At 54.0% G+C, this 19,355-nt stretch overlaps 1 protein-coding gene across 1 annotated transcript in view; it reads left to right on the top strand.

Annotated features, from left to right (window-relative positions):
- NPR2 (natriuretic peptide receptor 2) overlaps positions 1 to 19,355 on the top strand; it is a 253,098-nt gene that overhangs the window by 62,794 nt on the left and 170,949 nt on the right. The window contains exons 3-5 of the mRNA XM_068265792.1: positions 1,138 to 1,251; positions 4,730 to 4,865; positions 5,849 to 5,943. Of these exons, the coding sequence (XP_068121893.1) occupies positions 1,138 to 1,251; positions 4,730 to 4,865; positions 5,849 to 5,943 (345 nt within the window). The remainder of the gene's footprint in view (positions 1 to 1,137; positions 1,252 to 4,729; positions 4,866 to 5,848; positions 5,944 to 19,355) is intronic.

Here is a 19,355-nt window from a genome sequence, read left to right as displayed (position 1 = left end):
TCAGGCTGGCTATGAGGTCACACAGTGGTGCCCCCTAGTGCTGGTGTGTCAGGCTGGCTATGAGGTCACACAGTGGCTCCCCCTAGTGCTGGTGTGTCAGGCTGGCTATGAGGTCACACAGTGGCTCCCCCTAGTGCTGGTGTGTCAGGCTGGCTATGAGGTCACACAGTGGTGCCCCCTAGTGCTGGTGTGTCAGGCTGGCTATGAGGTCACACAGTGGCTCCCCCTAGTGCTGGTGTGTCAGGCTAGCTATGAGGTCACACAGTGGCTCCCCCTAGTGCTGGTGTGTCAGGCTGGCTATGAGGTCACACAGTGGCTCCCTCTAGTGCTGGTGTGTCAGGTTGGCTATGAGGTCACACAGTGGCTCCCCCTAGTGCTGGTGTGTCAGGCTGGCTATGAGGTCACACAGTGGCTCCCCCTAGTGCTGGTGTGTCAGGCTGCCTATGAGGTCACACAGTGGCTCCCCCTAGTGCTGGTGTGTCAGGCTGGCTATGAGGTCACACAGTGGCTCCCTCTAGTGCTGGTGTGTCAGGTTGGCTATGAGGTCACACAGTGGCTCCCCCTAGTGCTGGTGTGTCAGGCTGGCTATGAGGTCACACAGTGGCTCCCCCTAGTGCTGGTGTGTCAGGCTGGCTATGAGGTCACACAGTGGCTCCCCCTAGTGCTGGTGTGTCAGGCTGGCTATGAGGTCACACAGTGGCTCCCCTAGTGCTGGTGTGTCAGACTGGCTATGAGGTCACACAGTGGCTCCCTCTAGTGCTGGTGTGTCAGGCTGGCTATGAGGTCACACAGTGGTGCCCCCTAGTGCTGGTGTGTCAGGCTAGCTATGATGTCACACAGTGGTGCCCCCTAGTGCTGGTGTGTCAGGTTGGCTATGAGGTCACACAGTGGCTCCCCCTAGTGCTGGTGTGTCAGGCTAGCTATGAGGTCACACAGTGGCTCCCTCTAGTGCTGGTGTGTCAGGCTGGCTATGAGGTCACACAGTGGCTCCCTCTAGTGCTGGTGTGTCAGGTTGGCTATTAGGTCACACAGTGGCTCCCCCTAGTGCTGGTGTGTCAGGCTGGCTATGAGGTCACACAGTGGCTCCCCCTAGTGTCAGCTCTCACACTGTATGATGATAGTATGCTCTCTCTGCAGACTGTGCTGATTATTTCGTACCACGAGCCTCAAAATCCAGATTATCTGGAGTTCCAAAGAAAACTCATCCAACGCAGCAAGACCGAGTTCAACGCCAGCCTCAACTATTCTCTGGTAATTGTCCCCTCCCCCACCTACCTATACCGAGACCAACCCCCCCCACCTTATGCCGAGACCACCACTCCCCCACCTACCTATACCGAGACCACTCCTCCCCACCTACCTATACCGAGACCACTCCCCCCATCTACCTATACCGAGACCACTCCTCCCCCCCACCTACCTATACCGAGACCACTCCTCCCCACCTTATACCGAGACCACTCCTCCCCACCTTATACCGAGACCACCCCCCCACCTTATGCCGAGACCTCCACTCCCCCACCTACCTATACCGAGACCACTCCTCCTCCACCTACCTATACCGAGACCACTCCTCCCCACCTTATACCGAGACCACTCCTCCCCACCTTATACCGAGACCACTCCTCCCCACCTTATACCGAGACCACTCCTCCCCCACCTACCTATACCGAGACCACTCCTCCCCACCTTATACCGAGACCACTCCTCCCCCACCTACCTATACCGAGACCACTCCTCCCCCACCTTATACCGAGACCACTCCTCCCCCACCTACCTATACCGAGACCACTCCTCCCCACCTTATACCGAGACCACTCCTCCCCCACCTACCTATACCGAGACCACTCCTCCCCACCTTATACCGAGACCACTCCACCCCCACCTACCTATACCGAGACCACTCCTCCCCACCTTATACCGAGACCACTCCTCCCCCACCTTATACCGAGACCACCCCTCACCTTATGCCGAGACCACTCCTCCCCACCTACCTATACCGAGACCACTCCTCCCCCACCTTATACCAAGACCACTCCTCCCCACCTACCTATACCGAGACCACTCCTCCCCCACCTACCTATACCGAGACCACTCCTCCCCACCTTATACCGAGACCACTCCTCCCCCACCTTATACCGAGACCACTCCTCCCCACCTTATACCGAGACCACTCCTCCCCACCTTATGCCGAGACCACTCCTCCCCCACCTTATGCCGAGACCACTCCTCCCCCACCTTATACCGAGACCACTCCTCCCCCACCTTATACAGAGACCACTCCTCCCCCACCTACCTATACCGAGACCACTCCTCCCCACCTTATGCCGAGACCACTCCTCCCTACCTTATACCGAGACCACTCCTCCCCCACCTTATACCGAGACCACTCCTCCCCCACCTTATACCGAGACCACTCCTCCCCCACCTTATACCGAGACCACTCCTCCCCCACCTTTTACCGAGACCACTCCTCCCCACCTTATACCGAGACCACTCCTCTCCACCTTATACCGAGACCACTCCTCCCCACCTTATACCGAGACCACTTCTCCCCCACCTACCTATACCGAGACCACTCCTCCCCACCTTATACCGAGACCACCACTCACCCACCTACCTATACCGAGACCACTCCTCCCCCACCTTATACCGAGACCACTCCTCCCCCACCTTATACCGAGACCACTCCTCCCCACCTTATACCGAGACCACTCCTCCCCACCTACCTATACCGAGACCACTCCTCCCCCACCTTATACCGAGACCACTCCTCTCCCACCTTATACCGAGACCACTCCTCCCCCACCTTATACCGAGACCACTCCTCCCCACCTTATACCGAGACCACTCCTCCCCCACCTACCTATACCGAGACCACTCCTCCCCCACCTACCTATACCGAGACCACTCCTCCCCACCTACCTATACCGAGACCACTCCTCCCCACCTACCTATACCGAGACCACTCCTCCCCCACCTTATACCGAGACCACCACTCACCCACCTACCTATACTGAGACCACTCCTCCCCACCTGATACCGAGACCACTCCTCCCCACCTGATACCGAGACCACTCCTCCCCACCTTATACCGAGACCACTCCTCCCCACCTTATACCGAGACCACTCCTCCCCACCTTATACCAAGACCACTTCTCCCCCACCTTATACCGAGACCACTCCTCCCCCACCTTATACCGAGACCACTCCTCCCCCACCTTATACCGAGACCACCCCTCCCCCACCTTATACCGAGACCACTCCTCCCCACCTTATACCGAGACCACTCCTCCCCACCTTATACCTAGACCACTCCTCCCCACCTTATACCGAGACCACTCCTCCCCACCTTATACCTAGACCACTCCTCCCCACCTACCTATACCGAGACCACTCCTCCCCACCTTATACCGAGACCACTCCTCCCCACCTTATTCCGAGACCACTCCTCCCCCACCTTATACCGAGACCACTCCTCCCCCACCTTTTACCGAGACCACTGCTCCCCCACCTTGTTATGCAGGCTGGTCACACGAGTGTGAGGAATGACAGTGAGGCTGGTCACACAGGTGTGAGGAGTGATGGCGGTGTGAGGAGTGATGGCGGTGTGGGGAGTGACGGCGGTGTGGGGAGTGACGGCGGTGTGAGGAGTGATGGCGGTGTGAGGAGTGATGGCGGTGTGAGGAGTGATGGAGGTGTGAGGAGTGATGGAGGTGTGAGGGTTGATGGAGGTGTGAGGGGTTATGGCGGTGTGAGGAGTGATGGCGGTGTGAGGGGTGATGGAGGTGTGAGGAGTGATGGAGGTGTGAGGGGTGGTGGCGGTGAGCGGAGTGATGGATGTGTGAGGAGTGATGGCGGTGTGAGGGGTGGTGGCGGTGTGAGGAGTGATGGCGGTGTGAGGAGTGGTGGAGGTGTGAGGGGTGATGGAGGTATGAGGGGTGATGGAGGTGTGAGGGGTGGTGGCGGTGTGAGGAGTGATGGCGGTGTGAGGGTTGATGGAGGTGTGAGGGGTGATGGAGGTGTGAGGAGTGAAGGTGGTGTGAGGAGTGATGGAGGTGTGAGGAGTGATGGAGGTGTGAGGGGTGGTGGCGGTGTGAGGGGTGGTGGCGGTGTGAGGGGTGATGGCGGTGTGAGGAGTGGTGGCGGTGTGAGGGGTGGTGGCGGTGTGAGGAGTGATGGAGGTGTGCGGAGTGACGGAGGTGTGAGGAATGAGGGCGCTGTGAGGAGTGACGGAGGTGTGAGGCGTGACGGCGGAGTGAGGAGTGATGGCAATGTGAGGCGTGACAGTGGTTGGTCTCCGCAGATGAACCTGGTGGCCGGATTCTTCTATGACGGGGTCCTGCTTTACGCTCACGCTGGTGGAGGTGTGAGGGGTGATGGAGGGGTGATGGCTATGTGAGGGATGTCGGCGGTGTGAGGAGTGATGGAGGTGTGAGGAGTGACGGCGGTGTGAGGAGTGATGGAGGAGTGAGGAGTGATGGAGATGTGAGGCGTGACGGTGATGTGAGGCGTGACGGCGGTGTGAGGAGTGATGGTTATGTGAGGCGTGTCGGCGGTGTGAGGAGTGACGGCGGTGTGAGGAGTGACGGCGGTGTGAGGAGTGACGGCGGTGTGAGGCGTGACGGCGGTGTGAGAAGTGGAGAAGTGATGGCGATGTGAGGAGTGATGGCGATGTGAGGCGGGACGTGATGGCGATGTGAGGCGTGACAGTGGTTGGTCTCCGCAGATGAACCTGGTGGCCGGATGCTTCTATGACGGGGTCCTGCTTTACGCTCACGCTTTGAATGAGACGCTGCAGGAAGGGGGATCACAGAAAGATGGAATCCGGATTGTACAGAAGATCCAGGAGCGGACAATGGCAGGTAAGACCCCCACACAGTCATCAGACAAACATCCACAGCCCCATTCACGTTTCCCTACACCCCTTCACACACCAGAGATCTGTATAGGGGAGGGAGGGAGGGGGCTACTAGACACCAGGGAACTGCTTGGGGGAGGGAGGGGCCACTAGACACCAAGGAACTGTATAGGGGAGGGAGGGGGACACTAGACACCAGGGAACTGTATAGGGGAGGGGTCACTAGACACCAGGGAACTGTATAGGGGAGGGAGGGGACACTAGACACCAGGGAACTGTATAGGGGAGGGAGGGGCCATTAGACACCAGGGACTGTATGGGGGAGGGAGGGGCCATTAGACACCAGGGTACTGTATGGGGAGGAGGGGGCCACTAGACACCAGGGAACTGTATAGGGCAGGGAGGGGCCATTAGACACCAGGGAACTGTATAGGAGAGAGAGGGGGCCACTAGACACCAGGGAACTGTATAGGGAAGGGAGAGGGTCACTAGACACCAAGGAACTGTATAGGGTAGGATAGGGCCACTAGACACCGGGGAACTGTATAGGGGAGGGAGGGGTCACTAGACACCAGGGAACTGTATGAGGGAGGGAGGGGCCACTAGACACCAGGAAACTGTATAGGGGAGGGGGGTCACTAGACACCAGGGAACTGTATAGGGGAGGGAGGGGCCACTAGACACCAGGGAACTGTATAGGGGTACGGAGGGGGTCCATTAGACACCAGGGAACTGTATAGGGTAGGGAGGGGGGTCACTAGACACCAAGGAACTGTATAGGGGAGGGAGTGGTCATTAGACACTAGGGAACTGTATGAGGGAGGGGGGTCCATTAGACACCAGGGAACAGTATGAGGAAGGGAGGGGTCACTAGACACCAGGGAACTGTATGGGGGGCACTAGTGAGGCAGAGAGGTTGCACAATATGATCATCTTCTGTATGATCCCGCCAGCCATGCTGGATCTCTCCATGTGGTCTCTCCTCAGGTATCACCGGGACGGTCAGCATGGACAAGAATAACGACCGTAACACAGACTTCGATCTCTGGGCCATGGCCAGCCACCAGACTGGGCATTTTGAGGTGAGTCGCTGGGCCTGTGTATATTTCTGCAGATTTGTGTGTCAGTGTTGCAAAAGAAATTGGTCATTTTATTACGACTATTTTATTTGAACAGTAACCTTATTTACAGCAGTAATAAAAAGTATGTGACCCCTGTGGAATTCTATAGATTTCTACACAAATGGGTCATACAATGTGATCTGATCTTCATGTAAGTCACAACAATACACACTCAGTCTGCTGAAACTAACAGCACACAATACATACTGTACAGTCAGACATTAGATTGTGAGCTCCTCTGAGGGACAGACTATATGTAGACTCTGTACATCGCTGCGGAATGTGCCGGCGCTATATAAATTGTAAATAATAATATGTATATGTGTTCAGAGTGTGGAAAATAAAAAAAAGAAATGGTATGGGGTCCCCTCCCGAGCCTCTGTAACCCCTCCATGCAGGCTGGGATAGCCAGAATGCGGAGCCCCGGCTGATTGGGGCTTCTCACCGGAGCTATACCAGCCTGCATGGTATGGGGGGGGCTCTGGGGGGAGGGGCAGCCAAGTACAACACAAGAAACATAAATAAGTCCAGATTACTCTGTGTTATCCAGTCTCTGGCTCGCTCTAAAGTCTCCTAGAAAAGTCTTAGCCTGTAAGATCACGTCCGTCCTTGACGATAACCAAGAACATCATAGAAAGGAGACTGACTGGGTACAGTGTGCCCGGCTGTGGCTTAGCAGTGTCGGCTCGGGAGCTCTGCCACATGCAGGGCACAGGTGATTGGCTGCGATGGTTGGCAGAGCATTGGCTCACGCTTCTTCTCTGCAATCCTGCTCTATACCTGGCTACCTATACTGGGGGCACCTATACCTGGCTACCTATACTGGGGGCACCTATACCTGGCTACCTATGCTGGGGGCAACCTATACCTGGCTACCTATACTGAGGGCATGTATACCTGGCTACCTATACTGAGGGCACCTATACCTGGCTACCTATACTGGGGGCACCTATACCTGGCTACCTATACTGAGGGCACCTATACCTGGCTACCTATACTGAGGGCACCTATACCTGGCTACCTGTACTGGGGGCACCTATACTTGGCTACCTGTACTGGGGGCACCTATACCTGGCTACCTATACTGGGGGAACCTATACCTGGCTACCTGTACTGAGGGCATCTATACCTGGCTACCTGTACTGGGGGCACCTATACCTGGCTACCTATACTGGGGGCACCTATACCTGGCTACCTATACTGGGGGCACCTATACCTGGCTACCTATACTGAGGGCACCTATACCTGGCTACCTATACTGGGGGCACCTATACCTGGCTACCTATACTGAGGGCACCTATACCTGGCTACCTGTACTGGGGGCACCTATACCTGGCTACCTGTACTGAGGGCATCTATACCTGGCTACCTATACTGGGGGCACCTATACCTGGCTACCTATACTGGGGGCACCTATACCTGGCTTCCTATGCTGGGGGCAACCTATACCTGGCTACCTATACTGAGGGCACCTATACCTGGCTACCTATCCTGAGGGTATCTATACCTGGCTACCTATACTTAGGGCACCTATACCTGGCTACCTATACTGGGGGCACTTATACCTGGCTACCTATACTGAGGGCACCTATACCTGGCTACCTATACTGGGGGCACCTATACCTGGCTACCTATACTGAGGGCATCTATACCTGGCTACCTATACTGGGGGCACCTATACCTGGCTACCTATACTGAGGCCACCTATACCTGGCTACCTATACTGAGGGCACCTATACCTGGCTACCTATACTTCCAGGCACCTATACCTGGCTACCTATACTGGGGGCACCTATACCTGGCTACCTATACTGGGGGAACCTATACCTGGCTACCTGTACTGAGGCCACCTATACCTGGCTACCTATACTGAGGGCACCTATACCTGGCTACCTGTACTGGGGGCACCTATACTTGGCTACCTGTACTGGGGGCACCTATACCTGGCTACCTGTACTGGGGGCATCTATACCTGGCTACCTGTACTGAGGGCATCTATACCTGGCTACCTGTACTGAGGGCATCTATACCTGACTACCTATACTGGGGGCACCTATACCTGGCTACCTATACTGGGGGCACCTATACCTGGCTACCTATGCTGGGGGCAACCTATACCTGGCTACCTATACTGGGGGCACCTATACCTGGCTACCTATACTGAGGGCATCTATACCTGGCTACCTATACTGAGGGCACCTATACCTGGCTACCTATACTGGGGGCACCTATACCTGGCTACCTATACTGAGGGCATCTATACCTGGCTACCTATACTGGGGGCACCTATACCTGGCTACCTATACTGAGGCCACCTATACCTGGCTACCTATACTGAGGGCACCTATACCTGGCTACCTATACTTCCAGGCACCTATACCTGGCTACCTATACTGGGGGCACCTATACCTGGCTACCTATACTGGGGGAACCTATACCTGGCTACCTATACTGAGGCCACCTATACCTGGCTACCTATACTGAGGGCACCTATACCTGGCTACCTATACTGAGGCCACCTATACCTGGCTACCTATACTAAGGCCACCTATACCTGGCTGTCTATACTGGGGGCACTTATACCTGGCTACCTATACTCGGGGCACATATACCTGGATACCTATACTGAGGTCACCTATACCTGGCTACCTGTACTGGGGGCATCAATACCTGGCTACCTGTACTGGGGGCATCTATACCTGGCTACCTATACTGGAGGCACCTATACCTGGCTACCTGTACTGGGGGCACCTATACCTGGCTATCTATACTGAGGCCACCTATACCTGGCTACCTATACTGGGGGCACCTATACCTGGCTACCTATACTGAGGCCACGTATGCCTGGCTACCTATACTGGGGGCACCTATACCTGGCTACCTATACTGGGGGCACCTATACTTGGCTACCTGTACTGGGGGCACCTATACCTGGTTACCTGTACTGGGGGCATCTATACCTGGCTACCTGTACTGAGGGCATCTATACCTGGCTACCTATACTGGGGGCACCTATACCTGGCTACATGTACTGGGGGCACCTATACCTGGCTACCTATACTGGGGACACCTATACCTGGCTACCTGTACTGGGGGCATCTATACCTGGCTACCTATACTGGGGGCACCTATACCTGGCTACCTATACTGGAGGCATCTATACCAGGCTACCTATACTTGGGGGCACCTATACCTGGCTACCTGTACTGGGGGCATCTATACCTGGCTACCTGTACTGGGGGCACCGATACCTGGCTACCTATACTGGGGCACCACCTATACCTGGCTACCTATACTGGGGCACCACCTATACTTGGCTACCTATACTGGGGGCACCTATACCTGGCTACTTGTACTGGGGGCACCTATACCTGGCTGCCTGTACGGGGGGCACCTATACCTGGCTACCTGTACTGGGGGCACCTATACCTGGCTACCTATACTGAGGCCACCTATACCTGGCTACCTGTACTGGGGGCACCTATACCTGGCTACCTGTACGGGGGGCACCTATACCTGGCTACCTGTACTGGGGGCATCTATACCTGGCTACCTATACTGGGGGCACCTATACCTGGCTACCTATACTGGGGGCACCTATACCTGGCTACCTATACTGGGGGAACCTATACCTGGCTACCTGTACTGGGGGCACCTATACCTGGCTACCTATACTGAGGGCATGTATACCTGGCTACCTATACTGAGGGCACCTATACCTGGCTACCTATACTGGGGGCACCTATACCTGGCTACCTATACTGAGGGCACCTATACCTGGCTACCTATACTGAGGGCACCTATACCTGGCTACCTGTACTGGGGGCACCTATACTTGGCTACCTGTACTGGGGGCACCTATACCTGGCTACCTATACTGGGGGAACCTATACCTGGCTACCTGTACTGAGGGCATCTATACCTGGCTACCTGTACTGGGGGCACCTATACCTGGCTACCTATACTGGGGGCACCTATACCTGGCTACCTATACTGAGGGCACCTATACCTGGCTACCTATACTGGGGGCACCTATACCTGGCTACCTATACTGAGGGCACCTATACCTGGCTACCTGTACTGGGGGCACCTATACCTGGCTACCTGTACTGAGGGCATCTATACCTGGCTACCTATACTGGGGGCACCTATACCTGGCTACCTATACTGGGGGCACCTATACCTGGCTTCCTATGCTGGGGGCAACCTATACCTGGCTACCTATACTGAGGGCACCTATACCTGGCTACCTATCCTGAGGGTATCTATACCTGGCTACCTATACTTAGGGCACCTATACCTGGCTACCTATACTGGGGGCACCTATACCTGGCTACCTATACTGAGGGCACCTATACCTGGCTACCTATACTGGGGGCACCTATACCTGGCTACCTATACTGAGGGCATCTATACCTGGCTACCTATACTGGGGGCACCTATACCTGGCTACCTATACTGAGGCCACCTATACCTGGCTACCTATACTGAGGGCACCTATACCTGGCTACCTATACTTCCAGGCACCTATACCTGGCTACCTATACTGGGGGCACCTATACCTGGCTACCTATACTGGGGGAACCTATACCTGGCTACCTGTACTGAGGCCACCTATACCTGGCTACCTATACTGAGGGCACCTATACCTGGCTACCTGTACTGGGGGCACCTATACTTGGCTACCTGTACTGGGGGCACCTATACCTGGCTACCTGTACTGGGGGCATCTATACCTGGCTACCTGTACTGAGGGCATCTATACCTGGCTACCTGTACTGAGGGCATCTATACCTGACTACCTATACTGGGGGCACCTATACCTGGCTACCTATACTGGGGGCACCTATACCTGGCTACCTATGCTGGGGGCAACCTATACCTGGCTACCTATACTGGGGGCACCTATACCTGGCTACCTATACTGAGGGCATCTATACCTGGCTACCTATACTGAGGGCACCTATACCTGGCTACCTATACTGGGGGCACCTATACCTGGCTACCTATACTGAGGGCATCTATACCTGGCTACCTGTACTGGGGGCACCTATACCTGGCTACCTATACTGAGGCCACCTATACCTGGCTACCTATACTGAGGGCACCTATACCTTGCTACCTATACTTCCAGGCACCTATACCTGGCTACCTATACTGGGGGCACCTATACCTGGCTACCTATACTGGGGGAACCTATACCTGGCTACCTATACTGAGGCCACCTATACCTGGCTACCTATACTGAGGGCACCTATACCTGGCTACCTATACTGAGGCCACCTATACCTGGCTACCTATACTAAGGCCACCTATACCTGGCTGTCTATACTGGGGGCACCTATACCTGGCTACCTATACTCGGGGCACATATACCTGGATACCTATACTGAGGTCACCTATACCTGGCTACCTGTACTGGGGGCATCAATACCTGGCTACCTGTACTGGGGGCATCTATACCTGGCTACCTATACTGGAGGCACCTATACCTGGCTACCTGTACTGGGGGCACCTATACCTGGCTATCTATACTGAGGCCACCTATACCTGGCTACCTATACTGGGGGCACCTATACCTGGCTACCTATACTGAGGCCACCTATGCCTGGCTACCTATACTGGGGGCACCTATACCTGGCTACCTATACTGGGGGCACCTATACTTGGCTACCTGTACTGGGGGCACCTATACCTGGTTACCTGTACTGGGGGCATCTATACCTGGCTACCTGTACTGAGGGCATCTATACCTGGCTACCTATACTGGGGGCACCTATACCTGGCTACATGTACTGGGGGCACCTATACCTGGCTACCTATACTGGGGACACCTATACCTGGCTACCTGTACTGGGGGCATCTATACCTGGCTACCTATACTGGGGGCACCTATACCTGGCTACCTATACTGGAGGCATCTATACCAGGCTACCTATACTTGGGGGCACCTATACCTGGCTACCTGTACTGGGGGCATCTATACCTGGCTACCTGTACTGGGGGCACCGATACCTGGCTACCTATACTGGGGCACCACCTATACCTGGCTACCTATACTGGGGCACCACCTATACTTGGCTACCTATACTGGGGGCACCTATACCTGGCTACTTGTACTGGGGGCACCTATACCTGGCTGCCTGTACGGGGGGCACCTATACCTGGCTACCTGTACTGGGGGCACCTATACCTGGCTACCTATACTGAGGCCACCTATACCTGGCTACCTGTACTGGGGGCACCTATACCTGGCTACCTGTACGGGGGGCACCTATACCTGGCTACCTGTACTGGGGGCATCTATACCTGGCTACCTATACTGGGGGCACCTATACCTGGCTACCTATACTGGGGGCACCTATACCTGGCTACCTATATTGGGGGCACCTATACCTGGCTACCTGTACTGGGGGAACCTATACCTGGCTACCTGTACTGGGGGCACCTATACCTGGCTACCTGTACTGGGGGCACCTATACCTGGCTACCTATACTGAGGGCCCTATAGGACGATGTGCCCAGTTGTGGCTTATCAGTGTCGGCTCGGGAGCTCTGCCACATGCAGGACACAGGTGATTGGCTGCGATGGTTGGCAGAGCATTGACTCACGCTTCTTCTCTGCAATCCTGCTCTCCTTGTAGGAGGCGGCACCTTTGCTGATGTAGCTTCACCAGGTGAGGCGATCTTGGGCTCTCCCAGGAGTCCAGGTCCGTACCAAGGCTCTTTCTAGGGACTCTGAGCGTGTCCTTGAAGCACCAACACAGATTGTTGGAGAGGCTGGGGGCATTCGATGACCTGCAGACAGTGGAGAGGCAGGAGAGCGGTTCTCATAGTAGTAGTACTTACAGTACTTACTGTATATGTGCTATTACTAGGGGAACCTCTCTCCAACCTCTCCACTGTCTGCGGGTCACCGCTGATGTGAGGTCTGTGATGCTGGCAGTGAGGGGGATCCGGGGACTGTATTGGAGGAAGGGGCCATCTGACATGATAATGTGTGTCCCTGGAAAGAGTGGTGACCAAGGAGGAAAGGGGAGGGGGGGGGGGAACAGGCTGGCTACCTATAAGCCATCTGTACCTGTCTATTTATACTGGGAGCACCTATACCTTTGATACCTATAGCTGGCTACCTATACTCGGGGGAATCTATACCTTGCTGCCTATAATAGGGGCTCCTATACCTGGCTATCCTATCCTGGGGGCACCTATGCCTGGCTACCTATACTGGGGGCACCTATACCTGGCTACCTATACTGGGGGCACCTATACCTGGCTACCTGGCTACCTATACTGGGGGCACCTATACCTGGCTACCTATCCTGGGGGCAAGCTATACCTGGCTAACCTATCCTGGGGGCACCTATACCTGGCTACCTATACTGGGGGCACCTATACCTGGCTACCTATCCTGGGGGCACCTATACCTAGCTACCTATACTGGGGGCACCTATACCTGGCTACCTATACTGGGGGAACCTATACCTGGCTACCTGGCTACCTATACTGGGGGCACCTATACCTGGCTACCTATCCTGGGGGCAAGCTATACCTGGCTACCTATACTGGGGGCACCTATCCCTGGCTACCTATCCTGGGGGCAACCTATACCTGGCTACCTATACTGGGGGCACCTATACCTGGCTACCTATACTGGGGGCAACCTATACCTGGCTACCTATACTGGGGGTACCTATACCTGGCTACCTATACTGGGGGCACCTATACCTGGCTACCTATACTGGGGGCACCTATACCTGGCTACCTATCCTGGGGGCAACCTATACCTGGCTACCTATACTGGGGGCTCCTATACCTGGCTAACCTATCCTGGGGGCACCTATGCCTGGCTACCTATCCTGGGGGCACCTATGCCTGGCTACCTATCCTGGGGGCACCTATGCCTGGCTACCTATCCTGGGGGCACCTATACCTGGCTACCTATACTGGGGGCACCTATACCTGGCTACCTATACTGGGGGCACCTATACCTGGCTACCTATCCTGGGGGCACCTATACCTGGCTACCTATCCTGGGGGCACCTATACCTGGCTACCTATACTGGAAGCACCTATACCTGGCTACCTATACTGGGGGCACCTATACCTGGCTACCTATACTGGAAGCACCTATACCTGGCATACTGGGGCACCTATACCTGGCTACCTATCCTGGGGGCACCTATACCTAGCTACCTATCCTGGGGGCACCTATACCTGGCTACCTATACTGGGGCACCTATACCTGGCTACCTATCCTGAGGGCACCTATACCTAGCTACCTATCCTCGGGGCACCTATACCTGGCTACCTATCCTGGGGGCACCTATACCTGGCTACCTATCCTGGGGGCACCTATACTTGGCTACTTATACTGGGGACACCTATACTTGGCCACGTATACTGGGGGCACCTATACCGTGGATACCTAGAGCTGGCTACCTTTACTCGGGGGAATCTATACCTTGCTGCCTAGAATAGGGGCTCCTATACCTGGCTACCTATCCTGGGGGCAACCTATACCTGGCTACCTATACTGGGAGCACCTATACCTGGCTACCTATACTGGGGGCACCTATACCTGACTACCTATACTGGGGGCACCTATACCTGGCTACTTATACTGGGGGCACCTATACCTGGCTACCTATACTGGGGGCACCTATACCTGGCTACCTATACTGGGGGCACCTATACCTGGCTACCTATACTGGGGGCACCTATACCTGGCTACCTATCCTGGGGGCAACCTATACCTGGCTACCTATACTGGGGGCTCCTATACCTGGCTAACCTATCCTGGGGGCACCTATGCCTGGCTACCTATCCTGGGGGCACCTATGCCTGGCTACCTATCCTGGGGGCACCTATACCTGGCTACCTATACTGGGGGCACCTATACCTGGCTACCTATACTGGGGGCACCTATACCTGGCTACCTATCCTGGGGGCACCTATACCTGGCTACCTATCCTGGGGGCACCTATACCTGGCTACCTATACTGGAAGCACCTATACCTGGCTACCTATACTGGGGGCACCTATACCTGGCTACCTATACTGGAAGCACCTATACCTGGCATACTGGGGCACCTATACCTGGCTACCTATCCTGGGGGCACCTATACCTAGCTACCTATCCTGGGGGCACCTATACCTGGCTACCTATACTGGGGCACCTATACCTGGCTACCTATCCTGGGGGCACCTATACCTAGCTACCTATCCTCGGGGCACCTATACCTGGCTACCTATCCTGGGGGCACCTATACCTGGCTACCTATCCTGGGGGCACCTATACTTGGCTACTTATACTGGGGACACCTATACTTGGCCACGTATACTGGGGGCACCTATACCGTGGATACCTAGAGCTGGCTACCTATACTCGGGGGGAATCTATACCTTGCTGCCTAGAATAGGGGCTCCTATACCTGGCTACCTATCCTGGGGGCAACCTATACCTGGCTACCTATACTGGGAGCACCTATACCTGGCTACCTATACTGGGGGCACCTATACCTGACTACCTATACTGGGGGCACCTATACCTGGCTACTTATACTGGGGGCACCTATACCTGGCTACCTATACTGGGGGCACCTATACCTGGCTACCTATACTGGGGGCACCTATACCTGGCTACCTATACTGGGGGCACCTATACCTGGCTACCTATCCTGGGGGCACCTATACCTGGCTACCTATACTGGAAGCACCTATACCTGGCTACCTATACTGGGGGCACCTATACCTGGCTACCTATCCTGGAGGCACCTATACCTGGCTACCTATACTGGAAGCACCTATACCTGGCATACTGGGGCACCTATACCTGGCTACCTATCCTGGGGGCACCTATACCTGGCTACCTATCCTGGGGGCACCTATACCTGGCTACCTATCCTTGGGGCACCTATACCTGGCTACCTATCCTCGGGGCACCTATACCTGGCTACCTATCCTGGAGGCACCTATACCTGGCTACCTATACTGGAAGCACCTATACCTGGCATACTGGGGCACCTATACCTGGCTACCTATCCTGGGGGCACCTATACCTGGCTACCTATCCTGGGGGCACCTATACCTGGCTACCTATCCTGGGGGCACCTATACCTGGCTACCTATACTGGGGCACCTATACCTGGCTACCTATCCTGGGGGCACCAATACCTGGCTACCTATCCTGGTGGCACCTATACCTGGCTACCTATACTGGGGGCACCTATACCTGGCTACCTATCCTGGGGGCACCTATACCTGGCTACTTATACTGGGGACACCTATACTTGGCCACGTATACTGGGGGCACCTATACAGTGGATTCCTATAGCTGGCTACCTATACTCGGGGGAATCTATACCTTGCTGCCTATAATAGGGGCTCCTATTCCTGGCTAACCTATCCTGCGGGCACCTATACCTGGCTACCTATACTGGGGGCACCTATACCTGACTACCTATACTGGGGGCACCTATACCTGGCTACTTATACTGGGGGCACCTATACCTGGCTACTTATACTGGGGGCACCTATACCTGGCTACCTATACTGGGGCACCTATACCTTGCTACCTATACCTGGCTACCTATAGTGGGGCACCTATGCCTGACTACTTATACTGGAGGCACCTGTACCTGGATACCTATACTGGGTAACCTATACCTAGCTACCTATACTGGGGGCACCTATACCTGGCTACCTATAGTGGGAGCACCTATACCTGACTACCTATACTGGGGGCACCTATACCTGGCTACTTATACTGGGGGCACCTATAGCTGGCTACCTATACTGGGTACACCTATACCTGGCTACCTATACTGGCGGCAACGATACCTGGCTACTTATACTGGGGGCGCCTATACCTGGCTACCTATACTGGGTACACCTATACCTGGCTACCTATACTGGAGGCACCGATACCTGGCTACCTATACTGGGGGCGCCTATACCTGGCTACCTATACTGGGAGCACCTATACCTGGCTACCTATACTGGGTACACCTATACCTGGCTGCCTATACTGGAGGCACCGATACCTGGCTACCTATACTGGGGGCACCTATACCTGGCTACCTATACTGGGGGCACCTATACCTGGCTACGTATACTGGGGGCACCTATACCTGGCTACCTATAAGGGGGGCAAGTATACCTTGTTAACCTATACCTGGCTTTCTATACAAGGGGCATCTATTCCCGGCAACCTCCCTAACTATACTGAGGGTGTCTTTTTTTTCAGTTGCACCGCGGCTATAACTTGAGTTGCAAATTGGTGGTGCTGTGTGATCACTCCAGCTCATTAAGGGTGGAGAAGAGTTGCAACCTCACAAGTTTGCCTCAGGCAGCAAAGCGTCGACAACTGGCCCTGGTCCTCAGAGCTCACACTCTAATCCTACATTATTATTATTATGCATTTATATAGCACTAGTTAGTGTGCATTGGAATCATTCTGAGGAAGGATTGTATCCGAAACGCCGTGCGTCAATGGTGACCCGGCACACATTCATCTTTTGCCTATGATGTTTTAAAGAGCTTCAATAAATACTTACATTTTAGACGGTGCGGACCCTTTCACCTGATATGTACAATCCCTGTGACTCCAGGGGTGGTCTCAGCACGTCGAATCCATTGGTGCGGATGTGATTGAATCATTTATATAGCACTGACATCTTCTGCAGCACATTACAGAGTCCATAGTCATGTCACTGACTGTCCTCAGAGGAGCTCACACTCTAATCCTACCATAGTCATAGTGTAATGTCTTACCATATTATTATTATGTATTTATATAGCACTGACATCTTCTGCAGCACATTACAGAGTCCATAGTCATGTCACTGACTGTCCTCAGAGGAGCTCACACTCTAATCCTACCATAGTCATAGTGTAATGTCCTACCATATTATTATTATGTATTTATATAGCACTGACATCTTCTGCAGCACTGTACATAGTACATAGTCATGTCACTGACTGTCCTCAGAGGAGCTCATACTCTAATCCTACCATAGTCATAGTGTAATGTCCTACCATATTATTATTATGTATTTATATAGCACTGACATCTCCTGCAGCACATTACAGAGTACATAGTCATGTCACTGACTGTCCTCAGAGGAGCTCACACTTTAATCCTACCATAGTCATAGTGTAATGTCCTACCATATTATTATTATTATGTATTTATATAGCACTGCCATCTTCTGCAGCACATTACAGAGTACATAGTCATGTCACTGACTGTCCTCAGAGGAGCTCACACTCTAATCCTACCATAGTCATAGTCTAATGTCCTACCATATTATTATTATGTATTTATATAGCACTGACATCTTCTGCAGCACATTACAGAGTACATAGTCATGTCACTGACTGTCCTCAGAGGAGCTCACACTCTAATCCTACCATAGTCATAGTGTAATGTCCTACCATATTATTATTATGTATTTATATAGCACTGACATCTTCTGCAGCACTGTACATAGTACATAGTCATGTCACTGACTGTCCTCAGAGGAGCTCATACTCTAATCCTACCATAGTCATAGTGTAATGTCCTACCATATTATTATTATGTATTTATATAGCACTGACATCTCCTGCAGCACATTATAGGTGCCTGGATCCGGGGACTGTATTGGAGGAAGGGGCCATCTGACATGATAATGTGTGTCCCTGGAAAGAGTGGTGACCAAGGAGGAAAGGGGAGGGGGGGGGGAACAGGCTGGCTACCTATAAGCCATCTGTACCTGTCTATTTATACTGGGAGCACCTATACCTTTGATACCTATAGCTGGCTACCTATACTCGGGGGAATCTATACCTTGCTGCCTATAATAGGGGCTCCTATACCTGGCTAACCTATCCTGGGGGCACCTATGCCTGGCTACCTATACTGGGGGCACCTATACCTGGCTACCTATACTGGGGGCACCTATACCTGGCTACCTGGCTACCTATACTGGGGGCACCTATACCTGGCTACCTATCCTGGGGGCAAGCTATACCTGGCTAACCTATCCTGGGGGCACCTATACCTGGCTACCTATACTGGGGGCACCTATACCTGGCTACCTATCCTGGGGGCACCTATACCTAGCTACCTATACTGGGGGCACCTATACCTGGCTACCTATACTGGGGGAACCTATACCTGGCTACCTGGCTACCTATACTGGGGGCACCTATACCTGGCTACCTATCCTGGGGGCAAGCTATACCTGGCTACCTATACTGGGGGCACCTATCCCTGGCTACCTATCCTGGGGGCAACCTATACCTGGCTACCTATACTGGGGGCACCTATACCTGGCTACCTATACTGGGGGCAACCTATACCTGGCTACCTATACTGGGGGTACCTA

Source organism: Hyperolius riggenbachi, chromosome 1 (assembly GCF_040937935.1).
Source record: "Hyperolius riggenbachi isolate aHypRig1 chromosome 1, aHypRig1.pri, whole genome shotgun sequence".
In the NCBI taxonomy this organism is placed as follows: domain Eukaryota; kingdom Metazoa; phylum Chordata; class Amphibia; order Anura; family Hyperoliidae; genus Hyperolius; species Hyperolius riggenbachi.
The sequence above is the reverse complement of the archived record's forward strand: the minus strand, read 5'-3'. Positions and strand labels throughout refer to the sequence as shown.